At 42.6% G+C, this 24415-nt stretch overlaps 1 protein-coding gene across 3 annotated transcripts; it reads right to left on the bottom strand.

The window, feature by feature from the left end:
• Positions 1-1571: 1571 nt before the first annotated feature.
• On the bottom strand, positions 1572-23127 carry CREBRF (CREB3 regulatory factor). Of its 3 annotated transcripts, none has more exons than XM_054168470.1 (10): positions 23022-23127; positions 13803-13970; positions 12682-12807; positions 10626-11709; positions 10020-10121; positions 5755-5949; positions 3817-4006; positions 3297-3370; positions 2780-2902; positions 1572-2107 (listed from the first exon to the last, which is right to left on the bottom strand). In XM_054168470.1, the coding sequence occupies exons 2-10, from the start codon at positions 13809-13811 to the stop codon at positions 1992-1994; spliced, it is 2019 nt and encodes a 672-aa protein (XP_054024445.1). In that variant the 5' UTR covers positions 13812-13970; positions 23022-23127; the 3' UTR covers positions 1572-1991. The 3 variants fall into 3 exon arrangements, with proteins under 3 accessions (XP_054024445.1, XP_054024444.1, XP_054024446.1); XM_054168469.1 differs by lacking the exon at positions 23022-23127 and adding an exon at positions 22596-22825; XM_054168471.1 differs by lacking the exons at positions 10020-10121; positions 23022-23127 and adding an exon at positions 22596-22820.
• Between the last annotated feature and the right edge of the window lie 1288 nt (positions 23128-24415).

Genomic DNA, 24415 nt, shown 5'->3' with positions numbered 1-24415 from the left:
AACAGGGAGGAAAAGGGGAGGGGGGGGGTCCATGAAACCAGAGAATGATCTTGCCTTGAGATAAAGGACTTTCTCATCAAAGGCTAAAGCTTTTAATCTGTACGTTAACACTGACTACAAAGCCAACTCTTATTAGCAGAAGAGCAAATAAGAACTGTGTGTTAATATTCCTCAATCATAGAAACTACTGAATTAACAAGAGTTAAGTCACATACAAGTTTGAAGAAGCTAGTTTCGAAATACCTGTACAAAAATATAAAAGTCTATAAATTTTTTTTTGTTGTTGTTGCTGTTGTTGTTGTTGTTGTTGTTTTGTTTGAAGCTTGTGTTGATCCTTGGAAACATCACATGCATAATAATAATAACAATACATCAACTGGAAAAAGTGGCAACTAAGGAATTAGGTATCTGTAGCTCTTCTTTGTTGTTGGTGTCTTTTCTCTTTTTAACTCTTTACATATATACACATTACAATAAAAATAACTTTATTTTGGTTGTTTGGTGGAAGTATACTACAACAAGCTAAATATCTCTCTCTTTTTTTTTTTTGTCTTTTTTTTTTCTTCTTTTTCTTTTTTTTTTTTTCTCTTAAATTCTCAAAGTCCAAAAACTATTTTTTTTTTTTTTTTTTACCAATAGCTTACTAAAATCCAAATATATTAAAATCTCCTACAGTTAAGTGCAGAGAGGGGGGAAAAAAAAAAAACAAACCAACAAAAACCAAAAACCAAGGTAAGATTGAAAGACTCCGAGACGGCCACCAACTTATCTACCATGGAAGCGAACTACAAGACCAGCAAAATAATAATTGTTGTGTATGAATGCTCCTTCTGTAGATAATTGGACCCAAACAAAAAAAAAAATAATTCACAGTTCAGTAAGATCCCTAACCCTTACCTTTTATTTTTTTTCTTTTTTTTTTTGTCTTTTTTTTGTTGTTGTTGTTGTTTTTTTTTTTTTCATTCAGTACAGTATCATATAAGCTGTGCAAAACTTTACTTAGACTGGCAGTTCGCCATATCAGTTGCATTTGTCTTTGGTACAAAAATAAACAATCGCATTAATGTGCAAGTATTTGTTTTCTTCCGGCCAAAGTACCGAAAATTGAGTTTTCTAGAGCCATCTTTTATACAATACATAGACTCTGTGGCATATATCTACATTTTCAACATATTCCTATATACATTCAAAAAAATTTTTTTTTTTTTTAAGAGCTGGAACAAATACATTAAAACCTATAATCTTTACCATCTATACAGCTCGGTTTTGCCCCTCGGGGTTTTTCTTCATACAAAACTTTACCAGCTTATACTGATAGCTCTCCCTCCAAAATACAAGGCACAAAGAATATACTTTATTTCTCTTGCTTGCACAGACATTTAAATACTATATTAAGCTCAGAAAAATTAAAGTCTTATATGGCACACTAGCTCTAATGCCACGTGTGCTATGTACAAGTTAATGGTTGCAAAGAAAGCTTAACTGGTTTAAGAACAAAACAAACTCCAATTCAAAACCAAAACAAAACAAACTCCTCAAATTGACAGCTTTAACCAAAAATACCTCCAAAAAAAGCTTCCTCTCATTTTACTTGAAGCATAAACCTGTCAACAACGTCTGGCATATGCTGATTATTTTTTTTTTTAACTAGCAAACCCATGGTTTTGCTTCTAAAACAAACGTGATATATTCTGGTCCTAGACAACTTAATTTGAAAAAGAATCTTCATCTCTGCGTTGAAGCTTAAAGCAGCTTTGAAAACTATCTGGTTTATGGTCCAAAAAAATGCTATTTAAGCATTTTATATCATGCTTTGATTTCTTTGACTACATTTGTTACTTAAAAAAACAAAACACAACAAACCAACAATGGAACCTAATTGTAAGTGTTTCCAGAACGCTAAACCGACATGCAGACCAGAACGCAATTTACAATGAAGTACTTGACAACACAGGTAGAAGCTGACCGATGAGAACAGCTGAAGTCATGTCTTAAACTTTTGACATTGGTATTCGTAGCCCTACAAGGCCACCGGTGGGGTCTCCTTCTGCAGTCTTCTCTAAAACCTGATTCACAAATTCTGATGTCTGTCCAGCTACAGGTAGGCCTAAAAAAGGGAGGGTAAGCAAACGTGCCATAAGGTTACTATTCTTCGCAAGTGTTTGTACATTCCTCTGAATAACACAAAGCCAACAAACACTTTGAGTAGCAACCAAAAGGTAGACAACTGAAACTGTTTGCAAATGGATGTGTCATAGATTATTGTCGTAGTTTGGGCTGGGTGCCCTCTGCCACAGGGGTGTTTCCTGTGTCCAGAAGTCCGTCCCAGTGGGTGGACTCAGGAAATTAGGTATTTCTACCATAATCCCTTGCACCACTATAAATTTTGCGGTGGGGTCTGGCACTTCCTCTTTCCTTCCCTCTCCGAGACTTGGTAACTGGGGGAGAGATCTCCCGGCCATGGGCCTGATTGGGCCCAAGGCCACAGGGGGATGGGCAGTCTCAGGCCTGGCCAGCTGAGACTAGCCCAGCAGAGGGAGGGGGAAGAAGGAGCCCTGGGGGTTTTGGATGCACCCTCAGGTGGGGATGGGATCTTTCTTTGTCACTGCGCTTTGGGTTTTCTGTAACATTCACTGCTTTCTATTTAAACTTTCATCACTTTTGCAATCCGTTTGTCTGAGTCGTTATTTCTGCCTGTGGTGGGGAGGGGATCTGCCCTAACCCATTACAATTATGCATCCCTACACCTGAAAGCACATACACGAAGCTTACTGCTTACCGAGAGTGTCTTTAATAAGTACGTTCAGCTTCTGTTCCATGTTGACTCCTCTGTCATCTTTAGGTACCTGCACCCGATTAACGATTTCTTGTTTAATGGAGTTGATCACAAACAGTAAATTATCTGCAAGGCAAAAAGCCTGGATTAGATTTACAGCCTGCTTCTGCTGGAGCAAGAGATCCGCAGCTGTCCACACACTTCTGTCTGCGTCACAGGCATCACAACACACTTACTGTAAGATTAAGATGAAATAGTTTACATCTCTACATCTTTAAAAAAAAAAAAGTTCCATTACATGCAGACATTTACATAATTTACATCTGTAAAGTAGCTCAACACTGCAGGCAAGTTTACATACACTTTATGGAGTGGACTGGTTTTGTACCAATGAAATTGGGGGGTTCTACCAACCCTTTTTTCTCTATAAACTCTCAGGCATGACCCAGGTTACATGACGGTGCAAAACACACACTTGTCCAAACACAAGAAAAATTAAGATGTGAAGAGTTGTATTTACCATATTCCGTGTTGAGACCCCAGAGTTTTACTTTATTGGCTTCATACTGGGCTTTCTTTTTTAGTCTACAAGCCCTATAGCAAGAAGAGGGGAAGAATTAGAACACTAACAAAAATTCCAGAGCACTACGAGCATCTGCTTGTTAGCCACATGAACTCATCAACCAGTGCTGCCAGAGCTGTGACATACAGAATCATCTATCTATTCACTCACCTTCACTAAAAGTGCTCTGCTACCTGGATTTGCTAACATTGCTCACTTGTGACTTTTGTCACTGTATCAAGCATTTGCCTTGCAGCTAAGCAAGCCAGCTTCCACTGGAAATACATTGTTATCTAAGGAATGGGCAAACTAGGTCTTCAAAGTGCCAGTAGCCCTGCTTCTTGATAAACTGGTAATTAGCCCATTGCAGGAACTGCCTTGATGAAGCAGAATCTCAAGGCAAGATTAGTTAAATCTTACTCATACAGTTGCAGGAGTCCAAATTTACCCACACATGCAAGTGTTACCTAGTACATACCTGGAAGCCAGCTTGTTCTTTTCTTTTCTTGACCTTGGTCTGGCAGTTAGGGGAAGTTCACTGACTGGTGTCAGGTCACTGATCACCTTATTCAGCTTCCTCAGTTCATTACCAATCTGGAGAAGTTTTCTGGGATTGGGAGTCAGATCTTCTACATCAGTCCTCCGTGACTTCTTTGCTGCGTACTTGCCTGTTTTAAACACACAGAAAGATCAGTTGGGAAGCGACACAAAATGTACACAAACCTGCACAAAAAAGTTCCTTTATTCATTAGAAGATACGGACTGTAATCATGTGGTCCCTATGGTGTTTCACAATAGAAAGAGCATTTCCAGACAACCTGCTTTGTACCATTATTATCTCCAGATCAGGTAAGAGCAAATCCTGGCCTGGCAACTGGGTATGACCGACAGTATATACACAGCTGTGCTGAAAAACCTATGCCACAGGTTCAAATCCAGTTATTTTGCCACAACTCTAACTTGCTAACTCATGTGTTCAGCCAGTACATCCTCTTGCACACACTCAAGCTGATTAAATTCCTAATTAATCTTATTGGTTTTGTATTAGGAAAGAGTGTCGAGGTCTGGTCCTGAAATTAATCTTCAGTGATGCTGAACTTAAATGATTCACATAAAGGCCAGTTAACCCCTTGCATGTGTATTTGAAGCTGTTAAAGGCCTGGTTTTCCTGAGGAAATAGACTTATTTAAGGCAAAACCTTTATTCCTGCCACTACTATGTGCCTTTTCCCAGATTTCTATTTAAAATGCCAGCTGTTACATAAGGTAAAAATTTTAAACTAAACCTAAGAATCTCAGAAATATTTATGAGAGCTGGTAATTTAAGCAGTACTTATCTGAAGTACTAGATGACCTTGGTACAGGCCTGTGTGTGAAAATAAAAAACTCCTGCATTTGTTATATTCTATAGCTTCTGGGTGTTAAGTGCAAATCCCTTGCATAGGAACCTGACTTACAGGTCACTTGCTGGTGAGGCCTGAGTCCTCAAGGCATGTTTGGTTATTTGTTGCTTGCTAGCAAGTACAGATATAAGCCTTAATGAGAAGGGAAAGTGATAAGGACTTTAGGTACTGGTATTTCACTGCAAAATAAATAGGCACATAAAATCTAAGGAAATTTGTAAAACAATTCATTTTCTTGCCTGAGTAAAATAATAAAGATACCCTTTTGGTTTATCAGAAGGTAATTTTCAACTGTAAGGGAATGTTAACATTATGGCCAAGGAAGCTGTTTTCATTTTCTCCTTCAAAATGAAGCAGCCTACCAAAGAAGTCCTGTGATAACAATTAGTCCTTAGAATGGTTTGTTCTGGGTGGTGGTAGTCATCTGTGCAGTACAACAAATTACTGATCAGAAAGTTATGGGAATAAAACACAGTTACTAGAACAATTAAAGTATGTAAGAGGGTATATTAAAGAAATAGTTTATTCAGCATACAGAATAGTAACTGCTTCACTGTGCTGCATTCACATTGGTGGAAGAAACAGGGAGGAGCAAAAAGAGACAGCAACTGCCTGTCCTTTAGTGCATACCACGGTTAAGGTGAACTTTGCATCTCAGATTGTTCCCTGCTTACTTCTAAGACAAGCAAGATTAAACTAACAGCTATGAGAAGCAAGGATCAGTCAAGTGATCCCTCCAATATGTTTACAATATGGCACTGAGAAAATGTCACACTCTTGGTTGGGGTCTCCTGTGAAAGCCCTTGGAAGTTACAACTCTCAATTCATCCACCACCCTCTGGAAGGAACCACTACTGTGTGGTCACTGTGCCCTCCCTGGACACTGTGCAGAGCTCCGCTAACTGAGCAACAGACGGACAGTGTTCTAATGATTTCTTTTCATGTCCAAAGCACAACTTCTCAGCACCTGCAAGGATGGGAGTTTGGCTACTGAAGATAGGACTTTGTTCTTACCATGATGAAGACCATTCTTTTGATACATGTTACTTGGTAGCGTATCTCGATTCCACTCAGATGGCCTCAGCATTCTTTCCTGCTGCGATGGTGTTAGTTGCTCACTGTACTCCCAGAAGTATCTTCGCTTGCCCCTCTTCCGAGAGGATATTGCAGTCATTTCTTTTAAATCCTCCACAGAATCATTTTCATAGCCTAAAAGGACGCATTGCATTGTTTACATAATGTTGACAACACTGTTCCTGGCCTTTTAAGGGTGGACTGAGTATACAAGTTAAGAGCAGAATCACAGACAAGGCCTGTTTTACACTTAACAGACTTTGTTTTCAGCATCAGCTACTACATGTACTTGCCTTAAATCCAGGGTTAAACACTGAGCCACTGACAGTGCTTCATTAGTTGAAAAGAGACAAATTAGTTATGCATTGAAAGCCCCTTTATATGTTCTCTGACCCCTTAAGCTCTATTGCTCTTCTCTTTGCCAATCCCATCACTGCAGAGTACAGACAACAGCTGTTAAAAGTGTTCTTCCATCCTTACTACTTTCTCCATAAATTTGCTGGATCATAATCCTAACTTGTTGCCACGTTTTAATTAGTCCTTAATTGGAAAGCGTGGAAAGAAAATCAAGTGATAAAAATGGATTAGCAAAATACTAATAAAGAAAGCAAAAATATTCAACCACAGAATATTCTGAGTTAGATGGGACCTGTTAGGACCATTAAGTCTAACTCCTGCTCTCCTTTGGGTGTGAATACCTTTGGGAAATAAAATAAACCACCCATCTTTATTAGACTAGAGAAGAGGACTCTTATCAGGACAATGACCTAAAGCCCATAAAAAAAAGCCCATTCAAATTGAAGGGATCTGGGCACAAGCTGTTCAATCTCTTCCTTACCCCTTTGGGGCAATGAAGAGAAATGATCCACATTAAATCTACACAATATTACAGAGAGATATTCTGATGCCTATCTCATTGATATGATGAGCTGTTTGTGCAGTACATGGAAACCCTAATGCCACTATCCACACTGCATAAATATTTATACCATAATTACGTAAACACAAACTGCAGTTTTTATTTTCTGAAGCATAAGCAGGATTTAAAAGACAACATATACTGTTAAAAAACCCCAAACCACTGCATCACCTTCTGCATTAAAATGCTGTATAATAGCTTGCATTTACATTAAAAAAAAAAAAAAGCAGCATTTTAAACCATCACAGGCACTGATGAAACATAAAGAACAGCCAACCAGTGCATGGACTGTGAGCTTTACCGAGGCCTCACCACCCCCTATGCTCGAGCTCTGCTTCATCTTTTAACAGTAGCACCAAGAACACGTTCTTCTGTTTAAAACAGCCCCATTCAATTAGTCTGCTTTCACTTAAAAAACATTTGAAAAATTAAACTTTCTTTGCTTTGGTCTGACTCTCACCTCAAACCCCAAAACATGAGTACAAGTTAGCTGCACAGAAGGACGCAATCGGTTCTGAAGCTCTCCTTCTAATCATTTCATCATCACATTTACTTTGATTCTCCAGTTTGTTAAAAAGGCAGTTTTTAAAAGGCAATCAACAGGGAACCAAGCTTTATAAAACCTTATTCTTGTATAATCAAAATAATGACAATTTACATTGAATATAGTTTCAAAGACCATAAATCTTTGTAACTGTACTTCCATCTTACCCAGATGCTGTTAAACATAAATATCAAAATACTCTTAAACCCCCCCCCAAACCAAACAGAACACTTCCCACTTGAAAAAACATCAAACCATGTAACTCATTATGTAGTTATGGACAAATTCAGCCCATCTTCATGATTACACAGAATTAAGCCAATGGATGAAAACAAATCTCCTTAAGAGCTGATGTGTACAAATGTACAAGGTTAAAATCAAGACTTCCTGTTTGCTTATTTAAACTATAATTAAGTTAGCAACTTAAATTGACTTAATGCATCCTGCCTTCCAACTCTGCCACTGACCTGCTATCATTTTAAAGTTATGTAGTGCACTACGACCTAACCTAGCCTGTAACACAGAGGAGTGCAACTAATTTGTTTAGCTTTTCTGCACTGTGTTCATCCTCCCCCAATTCTCCTCTTAGCCAAGATCATACAGCAGCCTTACTTACTTTGTTGGGCTCTGAGAAAACCGAGAGTTCTTGTATTTACACTTCAAATCCTTTGCAAGCCTCTCCTACTGTATCCTTACTATTGTTTTGGGTTTAAATTCACCATGGTTAAATCAAGTAAAAGACAGAACAGGATAGACATGACTTCTGCATCCTACCAGATTAGAAGAAAAAGTGGTCCCACTAAGTCTACAACTACCTGAATGAAGGTCTGTAGCCAGGCGGGGGTTGGTCTCTTCTCCCAGGCAACCAGCACAAGAACAAGAGGACACAGCCTCAAGCTGCACCAGGGGAGGTTTAGGCTGGATGTTAGGAAGAAGTTCTTCATAGAAGGAGTAATTTGCCATTGGAATGGGCTGCCCAGGGAGGTGGTGGAGTCATCATCACTGGAGGTGTTTAGGAGGAGACTGGATGGGGTGCTTGGTGCCATGGTTTAGTTGATTAGATAGTGTTGGATGATAGGTTGGACTCAGTGATCTCAAAGGTCTCTTCCAACCTGGTTAATTCTATTCTATTCTATTCTATTCTAATTCACCAGTTAATCATACTGACTTCTGTCAAACCATTCTTTTTTCCCCCACCTGATGGGCCAAGTACTCAGAATAGATGCAACGCAACTTCTTTAAACTACCTCCACGTCTCTACAAGCACTTTTCAGCTATTTCTTCTCCACTGCTACTGAAAACTCAATCAGTTGCTGCATCTCCTATTTCTGGAATCTCATGACTACCTGATGGGAGAAGCAGTCACTTACAAATATTTCTATTAAATGAGATAGGTACAAATCGAAGTTTTTCTTGCCATTACTAGTGTAAATGCCAGAAAAGGCCTGGGATGATAATTCCCACAAATAAATTACCTTCACTGGTAACCAAAATTACTACATCTCTACCATGGTGATAATAAAACCCACTGCCCAAACTTGCCAAGCAGCCAGTCACATTTTCAGTTATTTCTCCACATTCCTGAATTCACTATCATGCAGAATCACACAGAATGTTAGCGGTTGGAAGAGACCTTGAAAGATCATCCAGTCCAACCCCCCTGCTAGAGTTGGATCACCTAGAGTATCAAAGTATTTCCTGAGACAACACTAACACTTCAGTAAAGCATTTCATGTATTCCAAGAATACACAGAAGGAAGAAAAAACAAAAGCAAACTGTGTATAAAATACTTCAGAGCAATAACTGGTAAGGTGTTTTCCTTTCAGTAAATTACATCTTCATTATAAAGTCACTTTGGTTTCAGAACTAAAGAAGGTTCAATGTTCCCAGGCCATGCCTATTTTTAGAAACTTTACCCACATTGTTTACTTTTGCTCTAAAGGCAAAATAGCAACACAAACTCTGAGAGTGAAATAATTAAAATACCTGGAGACAGGTATTTTCATCACAACACAGTGAAACTCGTAGTATCACCACACTCAAGGTGAAGGGCTTCACTCACTCACAGTTCTAGCAAGCTTGTCCAAGTCAAGCTCCTCAGTTACTGCAGTGCAACAAGCAGTTGTGTTTAGAAGGCAACAGTGAATGCTTCTCAGTGAAGTGAAAAAATGGCAAACACTTAATGTAATTCCAACTGAAATCCCAGCATTTTAACAAGACAGCTCTTTCTCAAGGTTACCAGGCTTTCTGTGCAAAGTGCCTCCGTGGGCTGCAAAGCGCTGTGCACTACAGCAATCGCTGCAGAGCTGTAATAGCTATTCAAAAGCTCCAGAAAGGAGAGGGAGTTCAGTGCAGAAGAATGGAGGAAGAGGTTTTAAAATGCTAATAAAAATAGTTTTATGTACACATAGAAGTAACACAAAGGGCATAATGCTTAACAAGGTTAATACCAACTCAGGAAATGTACTCAGAAAATCATTTAATCTGAGAGTTCCTTGTGGCAAACACTGGCAAGGTTTAGGGAAGCTGCTCTTCTGGAAAAAAAGGCACAATTTCAGCTGCTTTTCCCCCTGAAGTGAGCTCCTGCACAATGTCTGAATACCTGGGTTCTTACAGTCTACAGCAGAGCATTTATAAAATGTCACTACTGTAATACTTTCTACAATGAAACTAATACTTGGTTACAGTCCTCTCCCTTTCCCTTCAGATGTTATTTTTACACAACATTACCGCTTTGTTACCTTCTAGGTGAAGGTTAGTTCTTATTTCTGTTGTTAAGGCTCCATTTCTACATGCAGAAGAGAGGAAGTCAGTATCCTTTGAAGACTCACTAAGTGTTACTGCTGAAAACCACCAAGAAATGGTTCTGTTAGTTTCAGTGGTAGGTATCCTTTAAATTCTCTGGAAAACTGTACCTACAGTAGGACTTCAGTAATTATGAAATTATTTCCTTCAGCTATGATTTAATACCAGCTATCAAGAGACACAACTCTGGATAAATTCACAGCTGCAACCTACTGAAGCACAAGAAGCACATCCTATCATCACAACTGCAGGTAGTTGTTCTACAACCTTAGGCTATGAGCTAGGCTTCCTGTATTCTCTATAATTATTTTTGTTGCATGACCACACTTAATGCAGTGTTTCTTGGACCAAGGCAATAGAGACCTTGCACAGTTTTTATTGAGTGCATTCTGCAAAGCATTTAGAAAATCTGGGATGAAAGTTCATAATTTAAGATCAGTGCTGCTCATCAGTTAACTCTAAAGCATTCAAAAAACATTCTGTCCCACCGGGTAGACAAATCCATTAACCTCCATGTTAACAAAGCCTAAGGCTGCTGGTACCTGGTTCTGAGAAAGTATCGCTGATGTCGTCATCTTTATCATCCTCATAATCTTCTTCCTCATCATCATTTTCAGACAGCTCATGCTCACTGCCAAATCCTTCATCATGGTCCTCATCTTCAATATCGTCCTCATCATCCTCATCTTCTTCAGGGTCCCCTTTGGCAGACTGTTCACCCAAACTGTCTGTTACAAAAAGAGAGTAATTGTGCTCTTCTTTCTTCTGTGAAGAATCTGATGCTGAGGTGCTGGCAGAAAGACTGCTCTCCCCCACAACAAGCCCTGGGGTTTCCTGGGGTGGACCGAGGAGCAGTTCTTGTGTCTCTTTAAAAGGCAGAACAGGAGGTGTACTGTGACTGTGTGGGGACTCAATGCCTTTTCTTTCTTGTCTCTTTGCTATGGCACCACAATAGCAGGTGTTTTCCTTTGCTGCATCAGCATGTGTCTGACTCAGTGCTGGTCTGCTCTGTGGTAAAGGATTGATCTTTACTTTTGCCTTTTTAACATAGTCTTTACATTCCACATGAATGTTCACTTTTTCATTATTGTACACATTGGTTTTCACCATGATTTGTGTACTGGAAGCAGGCTGAGTTGCAGGTTTGCTTGCCTTCTGAACACAGTCCGACAAAGGTGCCTCAGCCTGAACGTTCTTGGAGGAACAGACTGGGGCTGCTGCTCTGGTTGCAATTTTTTTGCCAGGTATGAAAGAATTTAAAGGGTTCTGTTTTACACTAAAGAGCAAGTCAGGGTAATAGAGTGAATCAGAAACAGGCTGGGAGTCCTCGCTGTTAAGCTGAGCCAGTGTAGGTGTTTTGCTTATCACCTCCTCATCTTGGTATGGGCTTGAGAAGTCATCAAGGCCCAAGTAATCCACCTCTTTTGTTCCCCAGATGTCACAGCTGGTTAACTTAGTGTACTTAGTTAAATCTTCACAGTATGTGTCCCACTGCTCCCACTTTGAGGTGAGAGCAGCTTCTTTGTCCAGGATGTCCGTAAAAGACTCCAAGTTCTCAAGGTCTTTGCAGTCCTCCATTGAAAGTAAGTTGTCTCTGGAGCTTTGCTGATAGTCCATTTCTCTGTCCTGTGCATAATAAAACAAGTTAAGAATTAATACAAAAAAGGGCCAATTATCTTTCCCTGGAAGTGTTCAAAACCTGTGCAGATGTGGCACTTAGGGACACGGTTTAGTGGCAGACTCTGCAGTGTTAAGTCAATGGTTGGATCTGATGATCTTGGAGATCTTTTCCAACCTTAGTGATGCTACGATTCTGTCTCTGCCCTCTACTTAAACTAGTATGTTGAGCTCAATTCCAGCGAAGCTGAAGAAGACTCATCAGCTTGTAACTAAAAACTTCTTTTGAGGGTTAGAATGAAGTCCAGTTCCCATGCATCTGCAATGGATCCTTCTGAAGAGACTGCTAAAGACAGAAGTCAAATGCTGTTGGATTCTTTTTCTGCTAAATTCATCTGATAATCAGGAACTAGACTAGTACCAATATCCATGCATTTAGAATACAGAAGAAATCACAGGCAAGCTGTGATTAGTCTCCAGTAACCTAGGTCCATCTTTGCTGTGTGCTTAACAGAACATGCTCAAATTTACCAGTTCCTGGAAAACCTTATTCTAACATGATTCCTTCATGACTATGAGCTGCTACCTTTCTTCTTAAGGGGAAAAAAATATATAAAAAAGTGCTAAGTAGCTCATGAGTCAACTCTTCTTTTGCTTCCCCTGCATTCACAGCTTGGGTGAAGAAGCATACAGCTGCTCTTGCAGGAAAAAAAAATGTAAGGAAGAGTCTCAAGCATCATTACATAATGCTAACACAGCTCTATTTGAGACTTGTGTATCAAGCTTCTCCTGATGGCCAGCTTTAACAAGCGTCTATTGAGGAGTCACCACTTTTGCTGGACAAGCAGTCAGGCTCTTCCCTAATCAGTAGCTAGCAGTAATGAATAATCTTCTAGCACTCTTGAACAAATGCCCCTTTATTACTGCACAAACTCAGGACATTAGTTAAGGACAGGAAGTTGTGTACACACACAGACCTACCAGTTCGTACATGAAGTCTGGATCTGAACTGCTTGCCAAGAGATCCGTGCTCATCAGAGTCTGCTCTGAAAACACATGGCTCCGAAAGGCGTCCCCAAAAGGAGGGTCCATTCCACTTACACTGGGCTACAACAGAATTGATACTGACAGTTGAAGCATGCCACAAAAAGGCACATTCTTTTCTTCAAGAAAACGTAACAGACTATTGCCATTTCATCCAAGTCTCTGAATTGGTGCTGTACTTGCCATCTGGAAGGCTTTTACCTACACAGATAAGCACCTAATTTCTCAGAGCCAGAGAACGCTTAAAGAGCAGCTAACGACATGCAGCTCTTTAATCAAAGGGCACATTTGTATTCACCATATAGCAAGAGCACTGCTCATTCATTCTTTATTGTTGGTTTGAAATTTTCATGCGTTTGCCAGGATCAGGGATATGTTAGCATTTGTAGAAGAGGAGAGTGAGTACTGGCAAGATCTGTGAGTATCAATAGGCACTATATGCTTGCAGGACCTTTGGCCTAACACAAACTACTCGGTACTAAAGCAGTGCTGCCTGTTTTCAGGACCATTAGAACTCACAAAACTTCCACCTGACATTGTAACAAAAGCAAAAGTTATTATGACTAAATCCAGAGTGTTATACATCTCTTGAGAAAAAAAGTGGAACTTTGCAAAAAAACCATTATGCAGGATGACTGGGCATGCAGGGAATGGGCAGCAAGGCTTTCTGCTACATTTAATTCCAGACCTCTATTTCTCTTCTAGACACACTCGCCCTGAGGGTTGGGAAGGGAGAAACACTGTACTGCTGAAAGTCATTCAGTGTGCTGATGTGTGAATCACTGCAGTAATAAAAGGCTGTTCTCCAGGCATCCACCCTCTTCAAGACGACAACTCTGCTGAATCTTGCTGTGTGAACAAATAACAGCACCAAGAACAGCAACAAAGCTTCCACCACAGACACTACTTGGACCCTAAAAATATGCACCATTGAATCTCTTGTGAATTCTCCCTGATGATGCTAGTCAAATCTGTTCTTAGACTTTTTGGTTGGTTGGTTTTGGTAAGCAAGGAAGCAAAATTATTTAGGGAAGCACATAAAATGGTAACAGACTTACCTGAGGCATTTCCAAGCCCAGATTCCCTAAATCCAATTCCAAACTTCTTGTCTTATTCACTTGTAGATTCTTTTCCAGCTTTACTTCAGTCTCAGTGAGTTTATACAATCAATTTTTCCTTAGGATAACTTCAATTTACCCTGATGGACCTCTTCTATTTGCAGATTTCTGTGTAGAATAAACACAGGGAACCCCCACAGAGGTAAGCAATGCTTCACCGAAAAGGTAGTGCTTAAAAACCAGGCAAAGTGAAGTAAAGACAAGAATTTCCCCTAAAAAGTGATTATTTGTCATGCTGGAACATACAGCAATTTTCTTCCCCTGCCCTCTTTCATGAGTGAAAAGCCACCGATGCTACAGAAAAAAGTTCTAGCAAAAACCTTTTTGGCAGAGTTGCATTTTGCTACCCTTTTTTCCTCAGTACTGAGACCATGAGCTCTATAGACCTATGAAAAGAAAAGTCTCCCTAATTGGAAATAATGACTGGCAAACTGCTGGGTGTTCAGGAGAGAAACAATCTCTATGACTAATAACAGAGCCAATACATTCTAAAAATGTCTCAGGCAAATGTCTCAAAATACTAATTTCAGATTAGGCAGTAATACTGCTTCAGCATTATCTTCTCCTTTGCTTAAGAGATTAATCCATCCAGCACCAGATATCAATCACTCATACAGCAACATCTAGTGGCAGAGGGATAACAGCAAGCAATGCTCACCACCCAGCAGCAGAGGAGGGGAAGACAGACTTTGCCAACAGTACAAATTAAACATTGTGCCAAATTCAGAGTTGTCTAACAAACTGTCTTTTCCATTAATTTCAAGCAAGGCACATGTGGAAATTGGTCCAATTTATCTGTGAGCACTTTTACCAGTTTAGTAGTTTCTACAGAGCCAGTGCTAGCTCAAATGTACATCTGAAGACTCACATCCTGCCTATTCCAAGCCTCATAGCCTGCTTAACCCTGAAAGGATGCAAGGAAAAACTGACCTACTAAAAAGCAAGAGCCTTAGACTTCAGTAACTATGTCTACACTAAAAGAATGACAAAAGACTCGTAAAATAAGTAAGAGTAAGTAAAAAAGGACAATCTTCTATCAAAAACAAACCAATAGTAAAAAACCCTACAGTCCATAGCATCAAACCTTTGTATCTTCTGTAACTACACTGTCTCCAAGGATGCTGCCTTCGTACTGCAAGATGCCAACCCTTACATAAAAAAGTTCCCTTCAAGAAAAAGAGCAGCTTTATAGGGGCATAATAAAAACCCTGAACCACCATACTTGTGCAGTGTTTCAGCATTATCAGCTAAAATACATTTGTTTCTTTAAGCAGAATTCTTAACTGCGAATTGCTCCCAAGTCAGACTCAGGTGCAGTCTGCTCAGGCTGTGTTTATTCTCTAGTTTTGACAACAAATAGTAAAGGAACAGTGTCCCACGGCGGAGCTACGCTCAGAACCCTCCTCCCACCAGCACTTGACAGCATCTCCGTGATTACTCCTACTTTCAGATAGTACCTCAGCTCTTTTGTTATATTCAGCATTATGTAACATCAGACTGTGGTAAAATCAGACACTATGAAGAAAAAAAAAAGAAAGTATTTCTTTATCAAAACATTGCTTTTCGGTAGCAGCTGTAAGACCAACAATTACAGTCCAGTTACAGTCAAGTCCTCAGTAAAACCACGCCACCACTGCCAAAGCATTCCTTGTTGGGCCCTGCATCAAGAGCCACTTCCTCCTGAGAAAATCTCCTTTCTGTTTTAAAATGCCCAGAGAACTCTTCACTTATCTTAAAGTGACATTTAAACTGAAGTTTGTGTCCCAGGGCAACGTGCCTCAACAACCCTCGCCTCCTTTCACACTGCAGAACTAGTCCTTCCTACGCTGTTAGAAGTGGCCTAACAGCTAATGCACATTTCTACCTGGACTGATCTAGGAGAAGAGACCTGTTCTTTAAAACAAATAAACAGTATTATGTTAAAAGAAAGAGAACAGAAGGATATCACCTTTAATACCAATCTATACTTAAGTAGTAAGTTACTTTCTCTCTATACTTGACTGGCAAGGCTCGATGCCTTTTTCAACAGAACATCAGATTAATACTTTGACGTCAACACCAGAACACCACCACCACCATCTGCATTCACATGGGAGACTGTCACAGTTCTGCTACAGCACAATAGAAAAGGGAAGTGAAGCTGTTTGCGGCTTCTTTACTGGTTACTGTTTGGTTTTGCTAGAACATGTACCTGAAACTGTTCCACTGTGTTTCACGTACAACTAGGAAATGGGGATGAAGCTTAATCTATGCTGGCACTGATTTCAGTTCCAACTGACAGATACTTCCATGTGTCAGGACCAAGGAGCTTTTGAATCATTTATAATACCTCAAAACAGATATTAAATGTTCAAAATACTTTTAGCTGGGGTGATCTTTTAGCTATAAACTTCTAGCACCATTCAGGAATGGCACTGTATGTCCTCCTGGGTTAAAGCAGTGTATCAGCTAATCTCATTGTTCCCCCAATTCTCTTTATTTTTTGACACTTTAGAATATTAATATTTAAATGTGATTTAGGATCATTAGGATCTCTTTTCAGTATTCTACAACAGAAGATTTTTCTTGGTACTTCTACGCAAGGGGGAAGCATGGTGAGGCCATAAAAAGAGCCACTGCCTCAGGGAGCTGCAGAATGTAGGCATGCTTCATGCTCCCAACAAAGCAGGCCTACTTCTAACTGCTTTCTACATTTCCCCAAATCATCAAAGATCTTTACTGAAAGACTCTCAGTGTTCAAACTCAATTACCAGTACTTTATGTGAGCTAGTAAATAAAGGTGTGTAGTAGAAGCCAGTGACACGTATGGAAGCACAAACGTTAAGATCTGACTGCGAAGGAACTTTGCAGACTGCAGTTCAAGTCCCATTTTTACCAAGTTTGTCATTATTGGCACTCTTGGCCCCAGACCGAGTTAGAAGAGACTGGCAGAGCTGTTATTTTCTCTATAATGAACACAGATGTGAATGAGCTGAAAGATCTGCGGCAGAGCTCAAGAATAGTAGTGCAAGAATTACTGAAGGTAAATATAGCAGGATTCTGTACTTCAGGACCATTTTCATTAATGCCTTACATCAGCCCCTCCCAAATGCAGAGATCAGAGGTGAAATCCTGTAGATGTTTCACAGCAAGGGAACCGCAGGTGGAATAGACAGCCCAAGGCAGTGGGCAGGGTGCTGCCGCTCCTTTTGGCAGCAGCCTGCAGTTAAATCAGATTAAGGTGATTAAGGAGCCAGTGCCTGAGTTGGTTCTGTGTCTGCAGATTCTTGAGTCACATCAGCACAAAGCTGCACTCCTGCTTCTGGGAGAAGGCTTGCTCATTCACATTTGGGCATGAGCAAGGGCAAGACTTCTCAGGAACTGCTATGTTCATCTAACAATTAAGAATTTGGGGTACCGACGGAAGCAGGCACACATATATACACTGGTTAAAATCCCCATCAGTCATCAAGGAGTAACCACAACTGTTCTATAGAATTAATAATTCATTAATTGAATGACAAATCCTAATAAAAATCCTCTGCATTTAGATTTCTCTCTTAAAACCATGCATTTAGAATAATTTAATAGTGGTCTCAAGACACTTGGGAAAAGACTGAATTTCAAACATTTGAATAGTAAGCTCATTGCATGACATTATTGATGCAACAGTACATTTAAACTGGCAGCCAGCAGGACCTGAACTCAGAACATGCAGCATTAAGGAGATGTGTGGCCATTACCACGCACATGCCGTTTCCCTAGACTAGTGAACCACCTTTCTGCCACAACACATCACTTCCAAAGAAGTCCCTGTAAGAGACAAACCTAAACTGCCAACTTTGAGCCTGACAACTCTTAAAAGTCTTCCTCAGTGACTTGTATGAATCACTTCTCCTGCAGCTGTAACTAAAGTTGCTATTTCTGTATCAATTCAGATGTGTATTTTGTGCAATGCAAAGGGCACAATGCATGGTGTCGCTACACCATGCTGTTGATGGTACAGTGCTTATTATCACAGCAGCTAAATGCCTGTTATAAATATATTACATGAACAATTACACTTTTCATGATGGTGACTGCATCATACAGCAGCTTGCAGAAGCTACATGTTTGATGCAGACAGAAAAACAGCACTAAAGCTACAAACTTAGGTGAAAACATTGAAAATACCAAACTCTGAATTTGGCAGAACACGAACTATGCACTTTGCCACGTTTTCAAAGAACCAGTATGCACTATGCAGCACTTGCTGCATTTGGACATTTTATGAAGACACAAGAAGTTCTCCTATGCTTCTCTTGAAACTTTTTTTTTCCTTCCAGGGTTTGTGCCAATTTGTTTCTCATTGCAGAACACACTCTGCTCAGTGCGGGCTTCAAGCGCAGAACATCCTTTTCTTAGGTTTTGCTTCTGAGTGCAGTGTTCTTCCCTCCCCCATCTTCCCTCTGTATGATTCTTCAATTATTAGCCAGACACAATTTTTTGGGTTTGTTTTCAGAAACTTTTCTCCCCAGCCACAAAGTCACAGAAGTTTTCTTTTGTGGTTTTGCCTGGTTGAGATTTTTTTGTTTGGTTTTGTTTGTTGAGGGGTTTTATGTGGGTTTGTTTTTTGGTTGGTTGTTTTTTTCAGTAGGTGAGCAAAGATACTCTTGTAAAAGGTCTTCCCCTGCTTTCACCCAGCCTCCTTCATATGACTACCCAAAGAAGCCAAGTCTCTCTAGCCTCTCAGTGATCTATTTGTACTAGAATGACAGCATTAAGTATCTAAGACATTATGCCCATTGCTTTCTCTATCCTGGACAGCAAACATCATTTGCAAGCCCAAATTTGATGGAGCACAGCCATTTAAAAGAACTGAAGGTATGAAGACTGTTTCACTTCTTTCAAACCTCTTCCCTTCATGAGAGGGAAACTGCTGCTTCACTGTCATGGTTCCTTTTCCTGTGCTGACCTTACCTTCCCCCCTCAGTATTCTTTTTCTAATCCTACTTGTCTACAGCAGACTGACTCCAAGATCTGGAAGTGACACCACTAAACTGAAGCTTTGGCCTCCAATCACACACACACACAACATCTCAGGTGAAAGAGCTGATGAACTACCAAGACGACAGCACTACAGTCACAGTTTGAATTCCTGTCCCTATACATCAAAGGCAGCTACCCAGCTTTGGAGAGGCATTCCATTTCAGCAAGCACAAGCAAACAGGCAGATGGCAATAACTGATCATCATGCAAGAGGCAGAAGTAAAAAAACCTGTGTGGTGTTTATGTTTCTTTTTCTTTTTTAAGCCAACAGTGTATTGCATCCATGTATTTTAGAACAACTATGCCCAGAATAATACATTCCTACTACAAGTGGTACCTTTTCTGTACATTCTGGAACAAAGACTCAGATTTCATTTTTATTTCAATGCCAAGAGTGGGATGAACAGCACCTTAAACCTGTTAGAGTTGAATTAACACACTTCATTTACAAAACTTTTTTGTAGTTAATATATGAATTGCCTAAACCTTTATTAAAATGCCACTGTAGACTCAAGAGAGTTGTTTGCACAAGAAAATTAGCAGTAAGACTAACATTCAATTTTGCTTTGAGCCAGAGATTTTCCCCTGAAGCAAAGACTGAAAACAAAAGCAAAACTAGACAATTTAGCTTACCATCTTCAGCTGTATTCTATGTGCCCACAGGATTTTTTTTTTCAGGGTAAAAAAAATAAATCAATCAATTCTGTAGTTTCCAGGAGGGGAAAAAAAAAGCCTCTTATAGTAAAGGGAATGGTCTACTTGTCATACTGTAAAAATACATTTTCTTATACTTTTGTTGGAATTAGTTATCAGTAGAGCCTACTTCAAAGCCAGCAAGAAGTCATAAAAACACATCAGGTAAAGCACTGAAAGAAACAAAGAAGTGAAAAAAAACCAGCATAAATTAAAAACCAGAAGGAAGACCTTAATAGATATATATATAGACACATATAGAAATAGGGTAATTATTACAGTAAGGTCTAAACCTTAAATCGGTGACTGCAAGAAAAGTTTCATCTTGACTCCCAAGCTCATGTTGACTTTCAAGCTAAGCAATACTTCCAAGCACTTCTTAGGAAGGGCCAAATAACCTTATCACACTTTTATTTTGAAGCATCATTTAATTGGGCTTCAAAACCATACAGCATAGACATGCAAGCCATGGCAATCTAAATCAGGGGGGGTCCCTTACTTATACCATGCTATCAGTCTATTAGTTGGACAGAAGCTTCTGTTTATTCCCAATTTGTTTCTGCTAGAGCTAAAGCAACTTCAGAACCTTTGTCCCTCAAAAAGCTCTTTTGACACTCTCATTATTTAAAAATAAAATAAAACAACACCAGGGCAAGGCTGTTCAACAGCTTGATGACTCTGCTGCAGATTTCTCTTAGCAGTTAATACTCCCAACAAACAGAAGAATTCTTTCTTTGCTCAGGTAAACTACTGGCTACAAACCAATGCATGAGGTCTCCCAGTTACTACTCAGGACTCTAAAAATGATTATCACTGAGCACTGGTATTTCTACATGAAATCTTTTCTGCTAAAGCAATCACCATAGAAACTCTGGCTTCTAATTTTGAGTTGCCAAGAACAAAAACTGACTAAGTTTCTAAAGCACCTGTGGCTGCCCCTCTGTAACTCTCACCATGAAAATATGTGCCTAATAATAGTAATTACCCCTTCCCCACAAAGATGCTCAGGAGCATTTAGTGGGACAACCTTTTTTGGCATCACTTTAAAAACAGTTTCAAGTATCTGAAAGATAATCAGAACCTGATGGTGTGTTGCAGGTTATGTGTTACAGGATTTCAACAAGCTATCCTCAAGTGGCAACAGCATAAAGACTACACTTAACTTTAAACTAACATTTCAGCTGGCACAGCTGAGTGATTGAAACCGTCAGCCTGTTGAATAGAGAACTTGAAAAAGTTCCTTTCTGATCATTAAATTATCTCTGATATCTGATCAGTTACATTACATATTAGAGGAAAACACTGCGGGCTGGCCTCACCATGCTGGACGGCTGCATTAAACCACGGCCGGCTCACAGGGATGAGATTAGGGCATGTCAGTAATACCGCGGGCAGAGTTACATAAAATAAAATAACGTCCAGGGCGTTTCAGGGCGAAGGGGAAATAAAGCTCAGGCTCCAGTCACTGGTGACATGAGGGGCTTTGCGCAAGCTGCCCACGCCTCAAGGCCTGGGTGAACCAGGAGACTAATTCAAACCCGGGGAGATGTTAAAGACCTACGTGAGAGATGCCGAAAGCCGGGGACACACCCAGAGGCAGCTCCCGAGGCAGCTCCCGAGGCGGCCCAGGAAAGTTATCAGTATTTTATAAGTCAAGTCTGTGGGAACTGGCTTACAGCAGGAGGCGGGAACGCCCCCTCTCCTCCCCTCGAAGGTGGGAAACGGGACCACCGCTGTATCAGGCACCACCTACCCCAGCCCGGGCTGTGCACCGGCTGCTGAACGGTTTCGGCCGCGCCTGCGGACCCCGGTGGCCCGACCCCTAGAAGTGAGAGACGCCCTGAAGCAAAGCGCTCAGGAGGGCCGCGGCCGCAGGCAGCCTCCACAAGCAGGGGCTCCGCTCCAGCCCCCATCCCTCCAGCGGGCAGCGGCAGAGCGGCTCTCGGCAGAGCAGCTCCCGTCCGGCCCGGACGCCCGCGCCCCCGCCCCTGACCCACTAACACACCTCCCAGCCAACATGGCCGCCCCGCCAGCCAGCGCGGAGCGCAGCCTAGCCCGGCCGCCGCCACCCCGCCCCGCCCTCCTCGCCAGCTCACTGGCTTGTTCCTCAGCCACGCGCGCTCCCATTCGCCGCCGCCCACGCCGCTCACCCGCCCAGCGGCCCTTTCAAGCTAGGGTGAGGCGACATGTAAACAAACCCCCTTCCGCCGCTCCAAAGGGGACCAGCCGCGGCCCCGGGCCCCCCGGGCTGCCCCGAGCCATGCCTACCCGCCCATGGGGCACGGGGAGCCCGCGCCAGCCTTCCCCCGATCCCGGAGTGGTCAGAAGGGCGGGGAGGGCTCCCCTGACCCGTAGAAGGCAGCCCCCGCCCTGCGGCCCCCACGAAGGTTGGGGGCGGCCGGAGCGGCCTCTCCTGCACCGCACCCCCTTAATGCCTGGGAGGTAACCCCTTCCCAAGCGGCCGGGACCGCCGCTCACCGTTCAACCTCCGTAACCCCCCGCCCCAATCAGTTACATAAAATGCCGTACCAGAGCGGGGACAGTTCCTCCCGCCGCCCTGCTCCGCGACTCGCAGACCGCCCACCGGTCCGGGAACCCCTCTTCGTCTTCTCTGGCCCCGCAGCCGTCCCTACGGAGCGAAGCCGCTCCGCTGGACACCAGCAACTCCCAGACGGAGAAACCCATACACCCTGGCCATCCCGAGCATTCAAACAGGTCGAAAGCAGAGCAAACGACTACGAGTCTGAAAAGAAACAGAGCGCAGAACTGCCGAGCCTTTCTGCACTCGATCCCCGGCGCGGCAGTGCCTCCCGCACCGGCACCGCGGTCCCGGGCAGCCAAGCAACCCCTCCACCCGTACAACCAGCACGACCGGTCTCCCCCGGCAGGACGGCGCTTTCGTTTCCCTGGCGCTCGCTGCCAGATTTCCTCTCCTTGTAAAGACACGGGCCGCTCCCGACAGATCGAGGTTAGAAGGGACGCGAACAACTCGCGACTAAGCCCGCGCTTCGTTCCCTCCGCAGCCCCTCTCACCACGCTCTGAAGCCACATCGGTGCTGTCCCCCCAGCCATCGGGCCCGAAACCTCAGCTCTGGAAGCCGGACACCCCCGGCGCACAGCTGCTCTCCCGCAGCACCGGCAGCCACACCCCCCAGGCTAGCGAGGGGAGCGGAGGGGGTGGAGGGTTCCCGCCGCTCCGCTCCCGTCCACTAGGCAGCATTCCCATTCCCATTCCCTTCTCCTGGGAGCCGGGCAGACACACCCCTCGCCGCGGCCCACAGCCTCCTGCCCAGCGCACAGAGGCTAACACCCCCCTCTCCCCGCCGGGATACACTCCGCCTGCCACCGCCCCTCCAGCTGGGTAGCGGGCGGCCCCAGGGCGCCCCACAGCCCCCCGTAACCCCCTCCCGCCTCCCCGGGGCGCAGCTGCCGCTGCCGCCCCCCGCAGCCCGCACTCACCGAGCGGCCGGGGCTCAGCAGGGGGCGCCGCCCCGCGCGCACCGGCCCGGACCCTCCATGCGGCTTCGGGGTTTGTTTTGTTTATGTCCCTTCCTGACGGGTTCCCGGAAATCGCGTGACTCGCCCCCCTCACGTGGGAAGGGCGGGCGAGGGAGGGGGGGAAGGCTGCACCAACCAATCGCCAGCCGTCAACCCGCCGGCCAATGAGGTGGCGCCCCGGCGGGGCCTCCCCCGTCACGTGACGGCGGAGGCGCGCAGAGGGTATTTAAGGAGGGTGGCGGATGCCCGCGGGCCGTCGCTCTGCTATGGGTCCAGTCTGGTCCATATAGCTCTAACCAACCACCGCCTGCATGCATCTGCACCCAAGACCCACCCTGGACACAACTGGAAATTATCAAGAAAAAAGAGCCAGCTGTTACTACTACTTTCCCCCACTACCACCACTTGCTTTCCACTGTACCTAAACACCCTTCTGCTTGACAATGAAAAAAGAGAAAGGAAAAAAAAAGTAGACATTCCCCAAAGGACTTTGTAACACGTGATTCTGGCAAGAAGAGACCAGCCCCCCCACCTCGGGAAATAAACTTAAAGCCCTTTGCTTCCATGATTTCCAGGAGAGGAAATGCAAACTTCCATAAACTCTTCAGAACAGTTTCCTGTGAAGGGCAATGATGCAGATACTTCAATTTCCTAAACAATACAAACAAAAGAAGTTGAAAGCATTTGACATAACTCTACGTGATGTGTTTATGGCTTAACAGTCTAAGACTAAACCATGGAGTCTTTGTCTTCCTCACTTTTTACATTCCCCCCAGTTATCAATACCAGAGAGCCAACTGTTCCCAGCAGACCCAGTTTTCCCAGCTATTTCAAGCACCCACAAGCTTCCATCATGTACACTGTAACATTTGGTGTTCGCTTCTGCTGTGGTAAAACCTAGAGGAAACAGTTAAAGGCTTTGATACCTGTGTTGTCTGTTAAATACCAGTGGCTGCAGTCAGGCAAAAAAAGAAGTTATCCAAAGCAGTGTTAACTCCTCGCAACACATGGAACAGACCATTTAATAATCACAATGCAGACAGCAGAACAGAAATAAAACATTTTTCTTCACTTCTTCAATCACATTACTATCTGGTATCTGTTTCAGAGAACATATTAACCATTTGGACAAAGAGAAATGTCTTTATCTGGAAAGCACCTAAATAAACATTGAGCTACAGCTTGTTTGTCCAGGCTTTGAATAATTCTTCACATCAAATTCACCAACAGTGGAACACACCATATAAGCTCTGTTTTACTTCTCTTTATCTTCTACAATGAGTGATAGCTTCGAGCCTAAAATAGAAAGCTCATTTAAGTGACAATATCAACATTCTAATACCAGTGCTGCTCAC

Source organism: Dryobates pubescens, chromosome 16, assembly GCF_014839835.1.
Source record: "Dryobates pubescens isolate bDryPub1 chromosome 16, bDryPub1.pri, whole genome shotgun sequence".
Lineage (NCBI taxonomy): Eukaryota > Metazoa > Chordata > Aves > Piciformes > Picidae > Dryobates > Dryobates pubescens.
This window is presented reverse-complemented; position numbering and strand designations above follow the sequence as displayed.

What these genes read in the sequence shown, in the direction of transcription:
- CREBRF (XM_054168470.1), bottom strand. An exon ending in CGATACTTTCTCAGAACCAG is followed by an intron (nt 10,122 to 10,625) that starts GTACCAGCAGCC and finishes GGTGGTTTTCAG; the next exon opens with CAGTAACACTTAGTGAGTCT. An exon ending in AACTAACCTTCACCTAGAAG is followed by an intron (nt 5,950 to 10,019) that starts GTAACAAAGCGG and finishes GCGTCCTTTTAG; the next exon opens with GCTATGAAAATGATTCTGTG.